The sequence below is a fragment of the Dendrobates tinctorius genome, unplaced genomic scaffold (genome assembly GCF_039654945.1).
Source record: "Dendrobates tinctorius isolate UK_male_01 unplaced genomic scaffold, ASM3965494v1 ptg000151l, whole genome shotgun sequence".
In the NCBI taxonomy this organism is placed as follows: Eukaryota; Metazoa; Chordata; class Amphibia; order Anura; family Dendrobatidae; genus Dendrobates; species Dendrobates tinctorius.
In genome coordinates, this window is record NW_027361818.1 from 3,710,719 (window position 1) to 3,729,013 (window position 18,295).

The following is an 18,295-nucleotide window of genomic DNA, read 5'->3' on the forward strand; positions in this document are numbered from 1 at the left end:
TTGTACATAGGGGCAGTATTATAGTAGAAATATATTCTTGTACATAGGGGCATTATTATAGTAGTTATATTCTTGCAAATAGGGGCAATATTATAGTAGCTATATTCTTTTACATAGGAGCAGTATTATAGTAGTTATATTCTTGTACATAGGGGGCAGTATTACAGTAGTTATATTCTTGTACATAGGGGCAGTATTATAGTAGTTATATTCTTGTACATAGGAGCAGTATTATAGTAGTTATATTCTTGTACATAGGGGACAGTATTACAGTAGTTATATTCTTGTACATAGGAGCAGTATTATAGTAGTTATATTCTAGTACATAGGAGCAGTATTATAGTAGTTATATTCTTGTGCATAGGGGGCAGTATTACAGTAGTTATATTCTTGTACATAGGAGCAGTATTATAGTAGTTATATTCTTGTCAGAGTAGCGGTCATATACCGGCCCCCAGGCTCACCCACCCACTTCCTGGACCATTTCTCTGCCTGGCTGCCGCACTTCATGTCCTCAGAACTACCAACCCTTATCCTGGGAGACTTCAACATCCCCATTAACAGCCCCACTTCCACATCTGCATCCCAGCTTCTATCACTAACCACTTCTCTAGGCCTCTCTCAGCTCTCAACCTCTGAAACACACAAAGACGGTAACACCCTGGACCTGGTTTTCGCCCGGCTCTGCTCAATCTCCTACATAGATAACTCACCGCTTCCCCTCTCTGACCACAACATTCTCTCCTTTACACTCACAAATCCTCGCTCACCCCAGCACCCTCCTACCTACCATTCAGTCAGAAATCTACAAGCCATTAACCCTCATACACTTTCAGACTCCCTACACTCATCACTGTCCCCAATCTCTTCTTTGTCCTGTCCTGATCTGGCTGTACATCACTTCAATGACACTCTTAGAAGCACCCTTGACCAAGTAGCTCCCCTCACCCTCAGAACCTCCAAAAACAGAGTGAAACATCCCTGGCTCACATCGCAAACCCGATTTCTCCAGCGATGCTCTAGGTGTGCTGAACGCTTATGGAGGAAAACACGCACACCAGAAGACTTCATACACTTCAAATTTATGTTAAGGACATATAACTCTGCCCTTCACCTCGCCAAACAGACCTACTTCACCACCCTGATCTCCTCACTATCCAACAACCCCAAGAAACTTTTTGACACCTTTCACTCCCTCCTCAGGCCAAAAGCACAAGCCCCTATCACAGACATTTGCGCTGATGACCTTGCCTCCCACTTTATAGAGAAAATAGACAATATCCATCAGGAAATCCGCTCCCAATCACCAAATTCAGTGACTCCCATCCCTCCCTGCATTCCCCCTGGCTCACTCTCCACATTCGATCCCATCACAGAAGAAGAAGTCTCCAGGCTCCTCTCCTCTTCTCGTCCGACTACATGCACAACCGACCCCATTCCCTCACATCTCCTCCAGTCTCTCTCCCCAGTCGTCACAACTCACCTAACTACAATCTTTAATCTCTCCCTCTCCTCTGGCATTTTCCCCTCCTCCTTCAAACACTCTATCATTACTCCATTACTAAAGAAACCCACCCTCGACCCATCCTGCACAAACAACTACAGACCAGTCTCCAATCTCCCCTTCATCTCTAAACTCTTGGAGCGCCTGATATACTCACGCCTTACCTGTTACCTCTCCACTCACTCCCTCCTAGACCCTTCACAGTCCGGTTTCCGCCCCCTACATTCGACAGAAACTACACTCATCAAAGTGACCAATGACCTTCTGACAGCAAAACATAATGGTGACCACTCTCTGCTCATTCTTCTCGACCTTTCTGCAGCTTTCGACACTGTGGACCATCCTCTCCTACTCTCTAGGCTCCAGTCACTAGGCATTAAGGACACTGCTCTTTCCTGGTTCTCCTCCTATCTTTCCAACCGCTCCTTCAGTGTTCTGTTTTCTGGCTCCACTTCATCTCCTCTTCCTCTCACTGTTGGGGTACCTCAGGGCTCAGTCCTTGGCCCCCTTCTCTTCTCTCTCTATACGGCCCCAATTGGACAGACCATCAGCAGATTTGGCTTTCAGTACCATCTTTATGCTGAGGACACACAACTGTACACATCATCCCCTGACCTTACCTCCGCTGTACTACAGAACGCCACTGACTGTCTGTCTGCAGTCTCCAACATCATGTCTGCTCTCTATCTGAAACTCAACCTCTCCAAAACTGAACTTCTTCTGCTCCCACCATCTACTAACCTCCCTAAATCTGACATTTCCCTCTCTGTGGGTGGCACCATAATAACACCCCGACAGCAGGCACGCTGTCTGGGTGTTATGTTCGACTCCGATCTCTCCTTCACCTCCCATATACAATCTCTTGCCCGCTCATGCCGCTTACACCTAAAGAACATCTCTAGAATCCGCCCTTTTCGCACCATGGAAACAACAAAAACTCTCACTGTCGCCCTGATCCACTCCCGCCTGGACTACTGTAATGCTCTATTAATTGGCCTCCCTCTCACTCGACTCTCCCCTCTCCAGTCTATCCTTAATGCAGCAGCCAGGGTTGTCCATCTGGCTAATCGTTACTCAGACGCATCCGCTCTTCGCCAGTCGTTACACTGGCTGCCAATTCATTACAGGGTACAATTCAAAGTACTTGTTCTCACCCACAAAGCTCTCCACAGTGCGGCACCCCCTTACATCTCCTCCCTCATTTCTGTCTATCGGCCTAACCGACCGCTGCGCTCTGCAAATGACTTTCGACTAACCTCTGCCCTAATCCGTACCTCCCACTCCCGACTCCAAGACTTCTCCCGTGCTGCGCCAATCCTCTGGAATGCTCTACCCCAAGATATTAGGATCATCCACAATTTGCATAGTTTTAGGCGCTCGCTCAAAACGCATTTGTTCAGAGCGGCCTATCACATTCAGTAATCAAAGTCATGTTATGTTTGTGTGTGTGTGTGTAGCCCATTCACTATCTCCATCTAACCCCCACCCCCTGAAGATGGCTGGACCGTCATTGTAAATACATCATTGTAAATACAAACCTGTACTCTGTATCTCCCCCACCTCATTGTAGATTGTAAGCTCCACAAGCAGGGTCGTCTTATTTCGCTTTAATTATTGTATTGTTAACGTTGTTACTTATGACTGTTGTGTTTGAAACTGTTCAACTGTAAAGCGCTGCGGAATATGTTGGCGCTATATAAATAAAGATTATTATTATTATATTATTATTGTACATAGGGGAAGTATTATAGTAGTTATATCCTTGTACATAGGGGCAGTATTATAGTAGTTATATTCTTGTACATAGGGGAAGTATTATAGTAGTTATATTCTTGCACATAGGGGGCAGTATTATAGTAGTTATATTCTTGTGCATAGGAGCAGTATTATAGTAGTTATATTCTTGTACATAGGAGCAGTATTATAGTAGTTATATTCTTGTACATAGGGGGCAGTATTATAGTAGTTATATTCTTGTACATAGGGGCAGTAATATAGTAGTTATATTCTTGTACATAGGAGCAGTATTATATTACTTATGTACTTGTACATAGATGCAGTATTATAGTAGTTATATTCTTGTACATAGGAGCAGTATTATAGTAGTTATATTCTTGTACATAGGGGCAGTAATATAGTAGTTATATTCTTGTACATAGGAGCAGTATTATATTACTTATATACTTGTACATAGATGCAGTATTATAGTAGTTATATTCTTGTACATAGGAGCAGTATTATAGTAGTTATATTCTTGTACATAGGGGCAGTATTATAGCAGTTATAGTCTTGTACATAGGAGGCAGTATTATAGTAGTTATATTCTTGTACATAGGAGCAGTATTATAGTAGTTATATTCTTATACATAGGGGGCAGTATTATAGTAGTTATATTCTTGCACATAGGGGGCAGTATTATAGTAGTTATATTCTTGCACATAGGGGGCAGTATTATAGTAGTTATATTCTTGTACATAGGGGGCATTATTATAGTAGTTATATTCTTGCACATATGGGCAGTATTATAGTAGTTATATTCTTGTACATAGGGGGCAGTATTATAGTAGTTATATTCTTGTACATAGGGGGCAGAATTATAGTAGTTATATTCTTGTACGTAGGAGCAGTATTATAGTAGTTTTATTCTTGTACATAGGGGAAGTATTATAGTAGTCATATTCTTGTACATAGGGGGCAGTATTATAGTAGTTATATTCTTGTACATAGGGGGCAGTATTATAGTAGTTATATTCCTGTACATAGGGGAAGTATTATAGTAGTTATATTCTTGCACATAGGGGGCAGTATTATAGTAGTTATATTCTTGTACATAGGGGGCAGTATTATAGTAGTTTTATTCTTGTACATAGGAGGCAGTATTATAGTAGTTATATTCTTGCACATAGGGGGCAGTATTACAGTAGTTATATTCTTGCACATAGGGGGCAGTATTACAGTAGTTATATTATTGTACATAGGAGGCAGTATTATAGTAGTTATATTCTTGTACATAGGGACAGTATTATAGTAGTTATATTCTCGTACATAGGGGCAGTATTATAGTAATTATATTATTGTACATAGGAGGCAGTATTATAGTAGTTATATTCTTGTACATAGGGGCAGTATTACAGTAGTTATATTCTTGTACATATGAGCAGTATTATAGTAGTTATATTCTTGTACATAGGGGGCAGTGTTATAGTAGTTATATTCTTGTACATAGGAGGCAGTATTATAGTAGTTATATTCTTGCACATAGGGGGCAGTATTACAGTAGTTATATTATTGTACATAGGAGGCAGTATTATAGTAGTTATATTCTTGTACATAGGGACAGTATTATAGTAGTTATATTCTTGTACATAGGGGCAGTATTACAGTAGTTATATTCTTGTACATAGGGCAGTATTATAGTAGTTATATTCTCGTACATAGGGGCAGTATTATAGTAATTATATTATTGTACATAGGAGGCAGTATTATAGTAGTTATATTCTTGTACATAGGGGGCAGTGTTATAGTAGTTATAGTTACAGTACACAACCTTTTTCATCTTTGTTTGTTTTTTTTAAACAGATCAGTCACTACTCAACAAGTCATCAACTGAGTGATCATAAAAAGTTTCCTTCTTTCTTTAGGACTGTTCCAAGTGATGCGTTCCAATCTTTGGGACTAGCTAAACTGTTCTTGCATTTTGGTTGGACTTGGGTTGGTCTATTGGCTATGGATAATGATTATGGCCAACAAGGAATTCAGATGGTGAGACAGGAGATAATAAAAGGTGGTGCATGCGTGGCTTTTGCAGAGAACATTATGTTGAATAAGCCAGACCGCAATGCTCCTCGCATTGTGAAAGTGATAAAGGAGTCTAATGTCAAAGTAATCATTATCTTCTCCACAGATGTAGATCTAGTTCCAGTTCTAGAAGAAATGCTGAGACATAACGTCACAAACAAAACCTTTGTAGCCAGTGAAGCTTGGTCTACTTCTAGCTTTCACTCTATTGAGAAATTTTCAAGGCTCCTGTCTGGCACCATTGGCCTAGCTTTTTACAGTGGAAGTATTCCTGGACTTGGCAGGTTCCTGAAATCAGTTCACCCAAACTCATCTTTGGAAAAAGATTGGATAAAAATATTTTGGGAACAATCTTTTAATTGCAAGTTTCCGCTTGGAAGGACCATGACTAATGTTTCCAACACCATTTTAAATGATTGCACAGGTCAAGAGAACCTGCAAAACATCAAGAGTAGCTTTACTGATGTCTCCAACTTACGAACAACATACAATGTCTACACAGCAGTCCATGTTGTTGCAAAAGCATTGGAAGATCTGAATAACTGTGGACTGATGCAAGGTCCACTGTCACAACACATATGTCCAGATATTCATCTACTGCACCCTTGGCAGGTAATTCTCATAGTGTACACATCTCCAAGCCTTGTTGACCTTCTGTTCTGGCTAGAGGTGTAACTTGATGCTCTTGGGAAACAGTGAAAATATTGAAACTCACCTCCACCGGACATGAGCAAATTTGTTTGAAGTAAATTTAACTCACCTTGAATGTGTCAGGAACACCGCACTACACTCGCTCACTGAGCCAGTGCGCCTGTCCTGAGTACAGAAACTGTGCTAAAAGATACCTGTGGAGCAGGGCTGCAGAGGTGACAATGCGTGCTTCAGACTATCGGTGTCAGGATACTGTCAGCGCCGGAAAGTAAAGATCCACAGGACCTGAGAGTGCTGAAGTTAGCAAGCTGGCACAGGACCTATGGTCATGTGACTGCAAGGGGCGGGGCTTAGCATCCTGCTTACAGAGTTGACAGGACACCATACCACAACTCAGAGTCAGCAAAACGGAGGACACAAACAGTCCGGGCAAACGAGGCACAGGAGAGGGACAAACAGACGGGTGGTCAGACAAAGCCAAAGGTCATACACAAGAGGGCGACGTGGTACCAAGGGGACAAACAGAGAGAAGTCGGGTCACAAGCAGAGGGTCATACACGAGAGGTAGTGCAAGAAAAAAGAGGGGGAGAAGCCAGCGCTGCTTGTGGTCAGAACGTAATACAAGAAGTGTGAAAACACACATAGGTTTCAATCTGTATTCAAAAATGAGACATTTAGCAAAAAATTGATCAATTGTTTGAGCTACCCCGCCACGTCAAGGCAGTCTCGTATGGGGAGTCCTACTCTACGTTTTTTATATTCGCTGTGCCATTACGGCCTCCTAAATGTATAAAAGCAAGACCTCATTACATGCACACTGTACCTCAAGCATTTCAGAATCGCTCCTATGGCACCAGAGAGGACAAGCGCAGATAAAGATTAGCCAGGTCCATGCAGACATTTCAGGTCCAACCTCCACACTGCCTGTCCAGCACCACATGATAAAGGACGATCCAGGCCCAGATACAGGTGCGTAATCAAATAAAGCCTAGGGCAGGGCAGGGCTGCCGTTTAATGTGAACAGCAGCCTAGATCAATCACTGAGAAAACAGAAAGAATGGCGTACATGACCCAGCGCGCACGGCTACAGTGGTGGTCAGCCACAAAACCAATATCAAGAAAAAAGAGGGGGAGAAGCCAGCGCTGCTTGTGGTCAGAACGTAATACAAGAAGTGTGAAAACACACATAGGTTTCAATCTGTATTCAAAAATGAGACATTTAGCAAAAAGAGAGGTAGTGCAGTACAAGAGGGACAGGCAGAACTCATAACAGGGACAGAACCGAATCAAAACCGAACAAGCAAGCAAGATATCAGGCACAAGGCACACGTACGCACAAGGTCAACTAACTCAGCCGAGGGCAGGAGTATAACTGACACCGGACCTAGGTCCAGTGAGCATTAAATAGCTGCCCTCTGCCAGAGAGAGGCAGCACAATTAACCCCTAGTCAGATCAGGACGGGCCAAAGCGAAACCCCGTCCTGGATCATGACAGAATGTTACAAAAAAACAAATTCTCCAGAATTATTTTTTGTAACTCAGTCCTTTTGAGTTTATGTTAATTGTGCTGTAGAAAGTAAAATATTGGGGAAAAAGTACTCACCTCATGTCTTGTTCCACTGTAACCTGCCACCCAATGCTCCCATGTCTTCTATTATTTTAACTTGGTGATTAAAGCATGCCTCACTTGTCATGACACGTGTTGTGCAAGGTACTTACCAGACCTAGCGTGACACATTTCATAAAGTCATGAGGTCATGTCATCAGTACATTTGAGGCCTACCCACTCTGTGCCAAGTCAAGATTGCCAAAGAAGATGTGAGACTATGAGACACAGGATATCAAGGTGGCAGCTGGTAAGTCGTAAAATGAATATTTTTTTTATCCTATAATTATTATGCTCTAGCATGTAGAGAAACCTTAGAACATAATAAGGAACATTCAATTTCCATTAAATAATTTTGATGCAGATCAAATTTCCCTGTCAATTTTGAGCATTCTGCTGAATTACAATTTTTGCAGATTTGCTAATTTCTTCCCTTCATCAATCATCATTTATAATACTTCTGTTATCTTATATGAAAAAATGACCTATGGGCCTCCTCAGACCAGGTATCATGAGAACCAGCAACCTCTGCATCCATATAGATTTACTCTTGATACTGGTAACTATATAATTATGTAGCTATGTAAGTACCGCAATATCTATCTTACAGTATTGAAAATTTTCCTTTTTTTCTGCCTATTGAAGCTCCTTTACTATATGAAGAAGGTGAGGGTCAAACTAAGTGGTGGAAGAGAACTATATTTTGATGAGAATGGAGATCCTCCTGCTGTCTATGACATTGTGAACTGGCAGCTGAGTCCAGAAGGCTCCATACAACAGGTCAAGGTTGGAAGCTATGACACTGCAGCATCCACTAATCGGTTTTTCACCATTAACACAAGTTTGTTGCAGTGGGCGACTGAGGATCATCAGGTAAGAGAAATGATAGTTAGTTCAGGATCCATCTATACTATCTATTTATCTTTGTATCTCTATGTATTTTCTAGGCCCCTTCATCAGTATGTAGCCAGAGCTGTCCCTACGGGTTTTGGAAAGCAGCTAGAAGTGGAGAACCTGCATGCTGCTTTGAGTGTGTCCCTTGCCCTCATGGAGCAATCACTAATAAAACAGGTAAGTAATTAGCTACATTGTTCTCCTGGTCTAGGCAAAAAACAACTATATTACAGAATCTTGACAAATTGGTTGGCCAAAATGAAAATGTCTCAAATTCACTGAAAGTCTTACACTTGGTAAGGCTCCGTTCACACTAATACAGTGTTTTCCTTAGAGTACTACATTGTGGTTTCTGACATAATCCCTCAAATTTGGATTGGAGCCATCGAAAGAAGCTGACAAAGTCACTGTCTGGCCACACTGTCTGGTTACATTGGAGCTCTTTCGGGATTCCCGTCCAAAATTAATCTTTTCAATGATTGCAGCAGAAACCCCAATATACGGCCCAGTGGAGAGCAGTCTATAAAAATGAATCTAGCATAAATTGTTTTTTCCATATCTTCATAGAAAATACTAATTTCACTAACCACATTGTCTACTACTATTAATTAATATTATTAACACAAGCTACAGTTGTTTTATCAAATTAGATAATATTTTCATATCACTTACAGATATTGTTGATTATCTTACCTTACAGATTCCATTGATTGCATTAAGTGTCCGATTGATCAATGGCCGAATAATGAAAAATCCGCCTGCCTTCCCAAGTCTATAGAATACCTCTCTTTTGAAGATCCACTTGGAACATCTTTAACTGCTATCAGTGTGTTATCTTCTCTTGCCCCAGATTTTATTTTGAGACTATTTTTTCAACATAAATCGAGTCCAGTGGTTAAAGCCAACAATTATTCTCTTAGTTGTCTACTTTTAATATCCTTGTCCTTCTGTTTTCTCTCTTCATTGGCTTTCATCGGTTATCCCCAACCAGAAAAATGCTTGCTCCGTCAATCCACATTTGGTATGGTCTTTGCCTTTTGTATCTCCTGCATCTTAGCTAAAACAGTTATGGTTGTTTTTGCATTTATGGCCACCAAACCAGATAGCAGTCTACGGAAGTGGGCAACACCTCAAGTTTCCTACATGATAGTTTCTTTCGGATTCCTGTTACAGTTTGTAATGTGTCTATCTTGGTTGCTCCTTGCACCTCCATTCCCACAGTACAGCACCCATACTCAATCTATGGTTATCATAGCTGAGTGCAATGAAGGTTCTTCCATCGCCTTCTGGACCATGTTGGGTTATCTCTTCCTTCTTGCCACCATCAGCTTCATTGTTGCCTTCATGTCTCGAAGACTTCCTGATAGCTTCAATGAAGCACAATACATCACATTCAGCATGTTATCTTTCCTCAGTGTCTGGATATCTTATATCCCAGCCTCACTCAGTGCACAGGGCAAGTACACAGTTGCTATGGAAACCTTTGCCATTTTGGCCTCTAGTTGGGCGTTGGTGATCTGCATGTTTCTACCCAAATGTTTTATCATATTGTTCAGACCAAATTTAAACTCCAAAGTTAATATCATGAAAAAGGACAGATATTAAATCTTAAAAGAGGAGTTTTGAAATACTTTTTTTTTCAAATGTTTTAAACTGAATAAATTAAAAAAAATGGTAGCAAATAATAAATGTCAACATTAGGGATGAGTGAGCACTAAATGGTTGGCTGCTCGTTACTTGAATCAAGCAACTTCTAATGCACGGATGATCATTTCGAGTAACAAGTATAATGGGAATCAATGGGAAATCCAAGAATATTTCCAGCAGACTATACAAGGAGGTCGGGTGGACAGTGAAAATGTTGAAATGGATGGAAATAGCTCTGGGTAGAATGAGAAATGCTCTGGAAGACCCTTGGAAGAATCTCTTACTCCCAGATCGTTGCTGAGAACAATGGTGTCACACTTTTTCTCCATTCTAAGGACTGACAATACAACATTCAAAGTCAACAAGAAATTGGAGTTTAGAGGAAATTTGTATAAAATAATTGGAAATTTCAGTGTTGTTTATGAAGGAAGCAAGAATTGCCAAAAATTTGATGTAAGAGGGACTCAGATACACCCTGTATTAGACATAAAGGAGGGCCTCCTACACAGTCTTTTCTACTTGTCATGTAGTGAAACTCCTGGACTCAGAAATGCTATGCAATCAGTGCAAAGTCTGCCAAAAATTACAAGCAGGGTTATCCACACACCAATGAAGGCACCAACTCTAGTTCCTCATTCAAATATTGTGAACAAAGTGTATTTGTGGTACTCCTACACTCATAAAAGTTCTGCACACAGTGCTAAGCTTGCTAAAGGCTACAAGCAGGATCATCCATACACCCATGAAAGGCATTAACTGTGGTACCTAATACAAATAATGTGAACAAAGTGTAGTTGTGGTACTCCTACACTCATAAAAGCTGTGCACAAAGTGCAAAGCCAGGAAAAAATTATAAAGAGGGCCATCCAGTCATCCATAGAAAACCTGAAAGCAACAACCTCATTAAAATTTCAAGAAAGCATTGTTGATATATTCTTTCACTCAAAGTTTTAAATACCAACCTGAGTTGTAATAGCGATATTGCAACCTCTAGAGGCAGCGCCTGCAGGTAGCGTCATCAGGATATACCCAGAGGTCAGTACAAATAGCATCAGTGTATTTGGAAGGATAAGAAGGAATCATAGTCAGGACATAGCCAGAGGTCGGTACACAGAGCAGCAGTAGGATCTTGAGGATATGTGGAAATCGTAATCAGGATATAGCCAGAGGTCAGTACAAGGAGCAGCAGTATAGTTGGGAGGATAAGCAGGTAACGTAGTCAGACTATAGCCAGAGGTACACGGAGCAGCAGTAGGATATTAAGGATTAGCAGCAGGTGGGAATTGTTAGGGTCGGCGGAACGCACCAAATATAAATAATAGTAGGTGCGTTCGCCGCCCGGGGTCCACCGTGTGGTAGATGACAAGACCGCTGCTGAACAATGGCAGATGCACCTAATAGGTGCAGGACTGCGCTCGGGTTAACGTCACCCAAATGCTAAAGCAAAGGCACAGGCCCTGTTAGCGTCACAGAGACCTGCGTGTGGCGTCGCAGCCGCGAGCACCAATAGTTGCTGTTGCTACAGCACAGCGGCAGAGAAAAGCCGCAAGCGTCGGCGCCGAGGACCGGGCGCCGGCGGACGCTAGTGTAGGTGTGGAGCAAGTGGCGTGTAGCTTGCCACAACCCTGGAGCTGACTATTCACACTTGGTCACCACTCGTAATATCAGAGGGTAGGGGTTTCAAATGAGTCCGACACCAGTCCATACATCCATCACCATACACACACAGAATAATATGCTACACTAGCGCATCGCCGAGCCGCCATGCGGGCTTTTTATAGCGATGCGCTTCCGGGACCTTCCATTAGCTTGGGAAGGACCAATCAGATCCGACATAGGACCTGAGCATGTGACCCCTGCTCTCCAGTGAGAGGTCAAGTTGCGGGCATGTCCAGTAGCACGGCATGAGGACTTAGCCTCAGGAGCAGTTCCCTGCAGAGCAGGTTGCGCTGCTATTGCTGCACCAGAGGTGGCAGCAACATCCAGGCTGTCAGAGTGAGTCTGAGCAGCAAGCCTGGCTCGCCGTGATTGCTGAGCAGGAGTCTGAGCGGTCGGAGGAGAATGGGAGACCGCAGGATGTCTGGCTCTGGATTCCCGCTGTGCAGTGCCAGGAATCCGACGCCTAACAGGAATAAGCTAGACAAAAGGCTGGGAGTTCAATAATCTCACAATGAAGGAAGTGCAGTGCCAGGTTCAAGTAGGTTGCTCAATCAGGAGATCACAGGTTGAGCCAATCAGAAAATTGGGGTGAAGACATCAGAAACTCAGGTTGGAGACATAAGGAGCAACATAGTTAGCAATGCCAAAAAAAGACATTTGTTCAGCCTATTCCGTCAGAATAAATCCTCAGATCTATGTCCTTCTGAAGAACCTAATAAGTGTAAGATATAATTTTGTTACGCTCCAGGAAGACATCCAGGCCTCTCTTGAACCCCTCAACTGAGTTTGCCATCACCACCTCCTCAGGCAAGGAATTCCAGATTCTCACTGCCCTAACAGTAAAGAATCCTCTTCTATATTGTTGGAAAAACCTTCTCTCCTCCAGACGCAGAGAATGCCCCCTTGTAACTGTCACCTTCTTTGGTATAAACAGATTCTCGGAGAGAAATTTGTATTGTCACCTTATATACTTATACATGGTCATCAGTTCGCCCCTCAGTCATCTTTTTTCTAAACTAAATAATCCTAACTTTGCTAATCTCTCTGGGTATTGTAGTTCCCCCATCCCCTTTATTAATTATATTGTCCTTCTTTGTACTTGCCCTAATTCCATTATTTCCTATCTGAGCTCTGGTGCCCAAAACTGTACACAGTACTCTGTTGTGAACTCATTTTCTGGTCTGCCTCTGGTTTCTGGTGAGGGAGCTGGTTGTGCTGACAGAGGAGTTGTGAGTTCTCTTTCCGGGCACCCTCTGGTGGTGGCAGGAGGTAGTGAAGCTGATCTGATTAACAGAGACCTGCCACCTGATAATGAGGAAGAGGATTGGACATCTGGAGTCTCAGACTGGATTTAATACAGCCGACTCCCTATTCCCATGCCTGTGATTTTTTTCCTGCCTCCTGAGGTCTTAGTTTCCAGCTCAGTTCCTGCCTTCTCAAGCTAAGTTGTCTTTGCTAATGTTCACATTTGATTTGGTTTGGTCTATTCAGTTTTTTGTGTGGTCAGCCAGCCCCAGCTAGGGCTGTGCTGAATTTCCACTCTTATGTCACTGTATGTGCCAGTTTGCTTTTTGTACCTTATTAGATTGGCCTCTTTTTGCTCTGTTCTCAGAATATGCCAGAGTGCTGATATAGTGGGAGAAGTCTAGTGACTTCAGGGTATTTTTTGCTATCAGAAGTGTTGGACATTTTTGCAGGGTTTTTTGGCGTGATTGCAGACAGTATCTTTCCTTTCCTGTCCTTTCTAGCTAGTGTGGGCCCCATCGTTTGCTCAGCCTATTTTCCGACCTGTGTTCGTGTTTTCATCTTGTCTCACCGTCAATACATGTGTGGGGGCTGTCTATTCCTTTGGGGTCTGCTCTGGGGCAGTTTTAGATTTCCCCTTTTCTTGCTTTAGGCTTATTTAGTCCTCCGGCTGTGACGAGGCGTTTAGAATCATCGTAGGTACGCTCCACGGCTGCTGTTAGTTGTGTGGTTAGGATCAGGGGTCTGCAATCTGCATAGTTACCAACCTCTCTGGTTTTCTGTGACTTGACTTGGTCTTGTTTTCCTCCTTGGTGACCCATTCATAACAGTACTCCATGTGAGGTCTAACCAGGGATTTGTACAGAGGCAGTATAATGCTCTCATCATGTGTATCCAGACCTCTTTTAATGCACCCCATGATCTTGTTTGTCTTGGCAGCTGCTGCCTGGCATTGGCAGCTGCTGACTGGCACTGGCTGCTCCAGGTAAGTTTATTATTAACTAGGATCCCCAAATCCTTCTCCATGTCAGATTTACCCAGTGGTAATTTTACAACACAGGTACTAGTGACTTATTTAGCAATGAACTGTCCAGCGAGCTGAATATTTCAGAGCGAAGAGCTGCCGCCTAGTGCCCAAGAGCTGCTGGGTTCAAATCCTGACATAAAGGCTCTTCACAAAGTGCAAAGCCAGGAAAAACATTTAAGTAGGGTCATCCATAGACACTTGAAGGCAACAACTGAGAGCCTCATTAAAATATTAAGAAAGTGTAGTAGATGTACAAACACACTCATAAAGATTTTTCATAAAGTGCAAGGCCAGGAAAAAATATAAAGAGGGTCATCCTGACACCCATAGACCTTTGCAGGAAACAACAGGAGGGCTTCATTAAAATATTAAGAAAATGTTGTTCATTTACTATGACACTAATAAAGGCTCTTCACAAAGTGCAAAGAAAGGATAAAAGTATAAGTTGAGTCATGCAGTCTTCTGAAGACCCTTGAAGGCAACAAATGTAGGGACTCATTCAAATATTGAAGATCAAAAATACTTTATGTGCTCTTATCATCTGGTGGTGTTGAAAGCAATCCAGGCTTTGTACATTTTTATAAGAGTGAGCCTTTCAGCATTTTCTGTTGACAGGTGAAAGCACCTGTCTGATATGAACCTCCCCCAGCAGCACTAAAAACCTGCTCACACAAAACTCTAGCACCAGAGCAGCACAACAACTCCAAGGTACAGAGGGATAGCTCATGCCAGATGTCCAGCTTTGAGACCTAATATCTTAAGTTCACAGAGGAACTTTTCCCTCATTGTCAAAAATATCTGATTATCAGAGCATGGACACTGTGAGGGTGTCATTTAATTGGCCTAGGCCTTTGACAGTGTACACAGGCATCTGCTGTACCTGATGTGTGACTCCTTCATCTTTCCTACTTGGCTGGGAAAAGAAGCTTGCTCCCTGCTGCTAGGGTTGTCTGACGGGAATATTTTCAACATATTTTCCACAATTGCCTTATGGTTTAGCACCATTTTAGTAGACCTCTCCATATCAGGAAGAAGAGATGCAAGGTTCTCCTTGTCATGTGGGTCTAAAGGGTGAACAACCAGTACTCTTTTTTGGCCAAGGTGAATGTAAGTCAAAGGTCATGGAAAGACAGCGGTACATATAGTCAGCCATATAGCCATATATGCCAAGCTCCCTAGCGAGAACACTTCCCTGTCTTCACCATAATGACTACACTCCATCTCCACCTCCTTCATCTCTTCCTCCTCATTCCCCTCCTCAGCCCTGAAGGAGTCTCTATCTCCTGATTGTTACCCAATCTGCACTGAGTAGATGAGATGAGGATGGGCTGGGTAGTATCTCCTTGTCTCATGTATCTCCTGATTGTTACCCAATCTGCACTGAGTAGATGAGATGAGGATGGGCTGGGTAGTATCTCCTTGTCTCATGTATCTCCTGATTGTTACCCAATCTGCACTGAGTAGATGAGATGAGGATGGGCTGGGTAGCATCTCCTTGTCTCATGTATCTCCTGATTGTTACCCAATCTGCACTGAGTAGATGAGATGAGGATGGGCTGGGTAGTATCTCCTTGTCTCATGTATCTCCTGATTGTTACCCAATCTGCACTGAGTAGATGAGATGAGGATGGGCTGGGTAGTATCTCCTTGTCTCATGTATCTCCTGATTGTTACCCAATCTGCACTGAGTAGATGAGATGAGGATGGGCTGGGTAGTATCTCCTTGTCTCATGTATCTCCTGATTGTTACCCAATCTGCACTGAGTAGATGAGATGAGGATGGGCTGGGTAGTATCTCCTTGTCTCATGTATCTCCTGATTGTTACCCAATCTGCACTGAGTAGATGAGATGAGGATGGGCTGGGTAGTATCTCCTTGTCTCATGTATCTCCTGATTGTTACCCAATCTGCACTGAGTAGATGAGATGAGGATGGGCTGGGTAGTATCTCCTTGTCTCATGTATCTCCTGATTGTTACCCAATCTGCACTGAGTAGATGAGATGAGGATGGGCTGGGTAGTATCTCCCTGTCTCATGTCTTCCTTCGTCTCCACCTGTTTGCTTAATTCTGAACAGTGACTGTTAAAGTCGGCACAGACGCAGGATCGTTGCTTCGATTACGCCACTCACAACCTTTCTGGATTCCTCAAAGTCTTGGAGAATCGCACAAATGTCAGATATCCACGCTCCCTCTTCATATTTTATATGTGGAGACTGCCCTGAATGCTGAGAGGTGTGTTGGAGCTGGTATTAAACAACTGGCCTCTGCAGCTTACAAAGCCTTGCCATCATGTGCAGTGGTGATGCTGCACAGAATAGTAGGTGAGCTGGCACTTGTATGCACTGCCAAGTTAAGCAAGTGGGCCAGACCTGTTACATGTGGGAGCTTGCAAGTTTCACAGCCACCATGTTATTGTCATTATCACACATGACTATGCCTGGTTGAAAGTTCAGTGATGAGAGACACAGATTTCATTGGCCTGTTATTCCTTTCAATAACTATGCAGTGGTGTATGGTTTGTCCCAGATAACTAGCTTCAGCAGAGCCTGTTGCCTCTTTGCTGAGTGCTGCACAGCTTCCAGATTCTGGCTAATGTGGATGACATGCTCTGCGATACCAAATCGGAGATGGAGGATGAGAAAGAGCATGAGGGGGTGCAGGAACTGGTGTGGGAGGTGTAGGAAACCCTAATAGGAGTGCCAGCAACCCTCAGCCTCGGTAGCACATGTTCTGTGCTAGGGTGGGACACAGCCATGGAGTCCACAAAGTTCACCCAGTTTGCCTTCATAGAAATGTAGCATCCCTGACCACAAAAGCTTGTCCACATGTCGATAGTTAAGTGCACAATCCTAGAAACTGCATTGGTAAGGGCACGGGTGATGTTCCTGGACAAGTTCTAGTACAAGGCGGAGATGACACACCGGAAGAAATAGTAGCGGCTGGGGACAGAGTACTGCAACAATCCTCCATCTACACAAATCTAAACAGCAACATTTTCACCACAAGCAGCCTGGAAATGTGCCCGTTTAGCGTTTGGGCCTGTTGGTGGGAAGCTTGGAACTTTCTTTTTCATTCTAAGGCATGAAGTAAGGACAGCTGAATGCTGTGAAGGAAAAGGATTTGGAAGTGCCTGGTGTTGTTAACTCAGAATGTGCAAGGACTGGTGCATGGTGGGATGCATCTGTGCTAGTGACATGGACAAGGGATTGGCAAACACCTAATGCAGGGGGAATATGCAGTAGTGTCAAACGCTGGAACCAATTGTGGCCAGAGGCATTGGGCTCACAAAGTCTACTGCATAGATGACATGTGCCTGATTATGCTGGTTGATGGTTGAGCTCTTAGTGGTCAGGTCCCTACTGATCCTGGCATGGCACATGTTGCAAATGACCAATTTTTTGTCTCAGACCTGTCTTTAAAAAAGTCCCAGACTGGGGAATACCTAATTCTTTGACAGAGAAATTCATGAGTGTCAGTTCTATGAGGAACAGTTGCCCGATCTCTCCCCTGGTCACCCCACTGCATCTATCTGACTGTTTTAGTGCTGTTGATCCCTCCCCTTCAGCTCTCCTGGCCTTCCTCTGCATACCAGCTTCCCAGGTTGATTCAGTGACTTTGTCATCCACCACCTTGTTTTCCACCTCCCCATCCTCGGCCTAGTGACTTGCAGACTTAACAATAACCTGTTTTTTTCGTCAACTGTGTCAAATATTCATCAACTTCCTGAGAAAAAAATTTGGGATTTCCCACCATCATCTTTTTGTGACCGTGACTGCTCTAAGTTTTGTGCATCACTAAACAGTATGTCCCCCTGTCCTTCTTGAAGCATGCAGGATGACAGGCAACAATCAAAAAATTATGTTGTAAAGAGCTCCTCGCAGTTTCCTAGTGTGCGATCACTGGTCTCCTGGGAGCTCTCTCCTTGCTGACAACTTTATCTTTCAAAAGGTGGAAGACAAAACAAGAGGATCTGCAATCTTGGACCTAGTTCTTACCAACAGGGAGGAAATGGTTGAGGAAGTAAAGGTGGCTGGGAATTTACAAGGCAGCGATCATGCTATCTTCGATATTTGGATTACAAGAGGAAGAAAACCAGTGAGGACTCAGACTTTAAACTTAGACTTCAAAAAGGCAGACTTCAATGGACTCAGAAAGAGGGTATAAGGGTATGTGCACACGTAGTTTTTAGTCTCTGCGGATTTTGTAGAGAAAACCACAGGAAATCTGCAGGACAAAGTGCTGCGGTTTTTCTGCGGTTTATCT

General features: G+C 43.1%; 1 protein-coding gene across 1 annotated transcript in view; it reads left to right on the forward strand.

The window, feature by feature from the left end:
- LOC141049878 (extracellular calcium-sensing receptor-like) overlaps positions 1-10,058 on the forward strand; it is a 52,017-nt gene extending 41,959 nt beyond the window's left edge. Inside the window, exons 3-6 of the mRNA XM_073546718.1 lie at positions 5,084-5,914; positions 8,205-8,432; positions 8,507-8,630; positions 9,154-10,058. Of these exons, the coding sequence (XP_073402819.1) occupies positions 5,084-5,914; positions 8,205-8,432; positions 8,507-8,630; positions 9,154-10,058 (2,088 nt within the window). The remainder of the gene's footprint in view (positions 1-5,083; positions 5,915-8,204; positions 8,433-8,506; positions 8,631-9,153) is intronic.
- Positions 10,059-18,295: the final 8,237 nt, after the last annotated feature.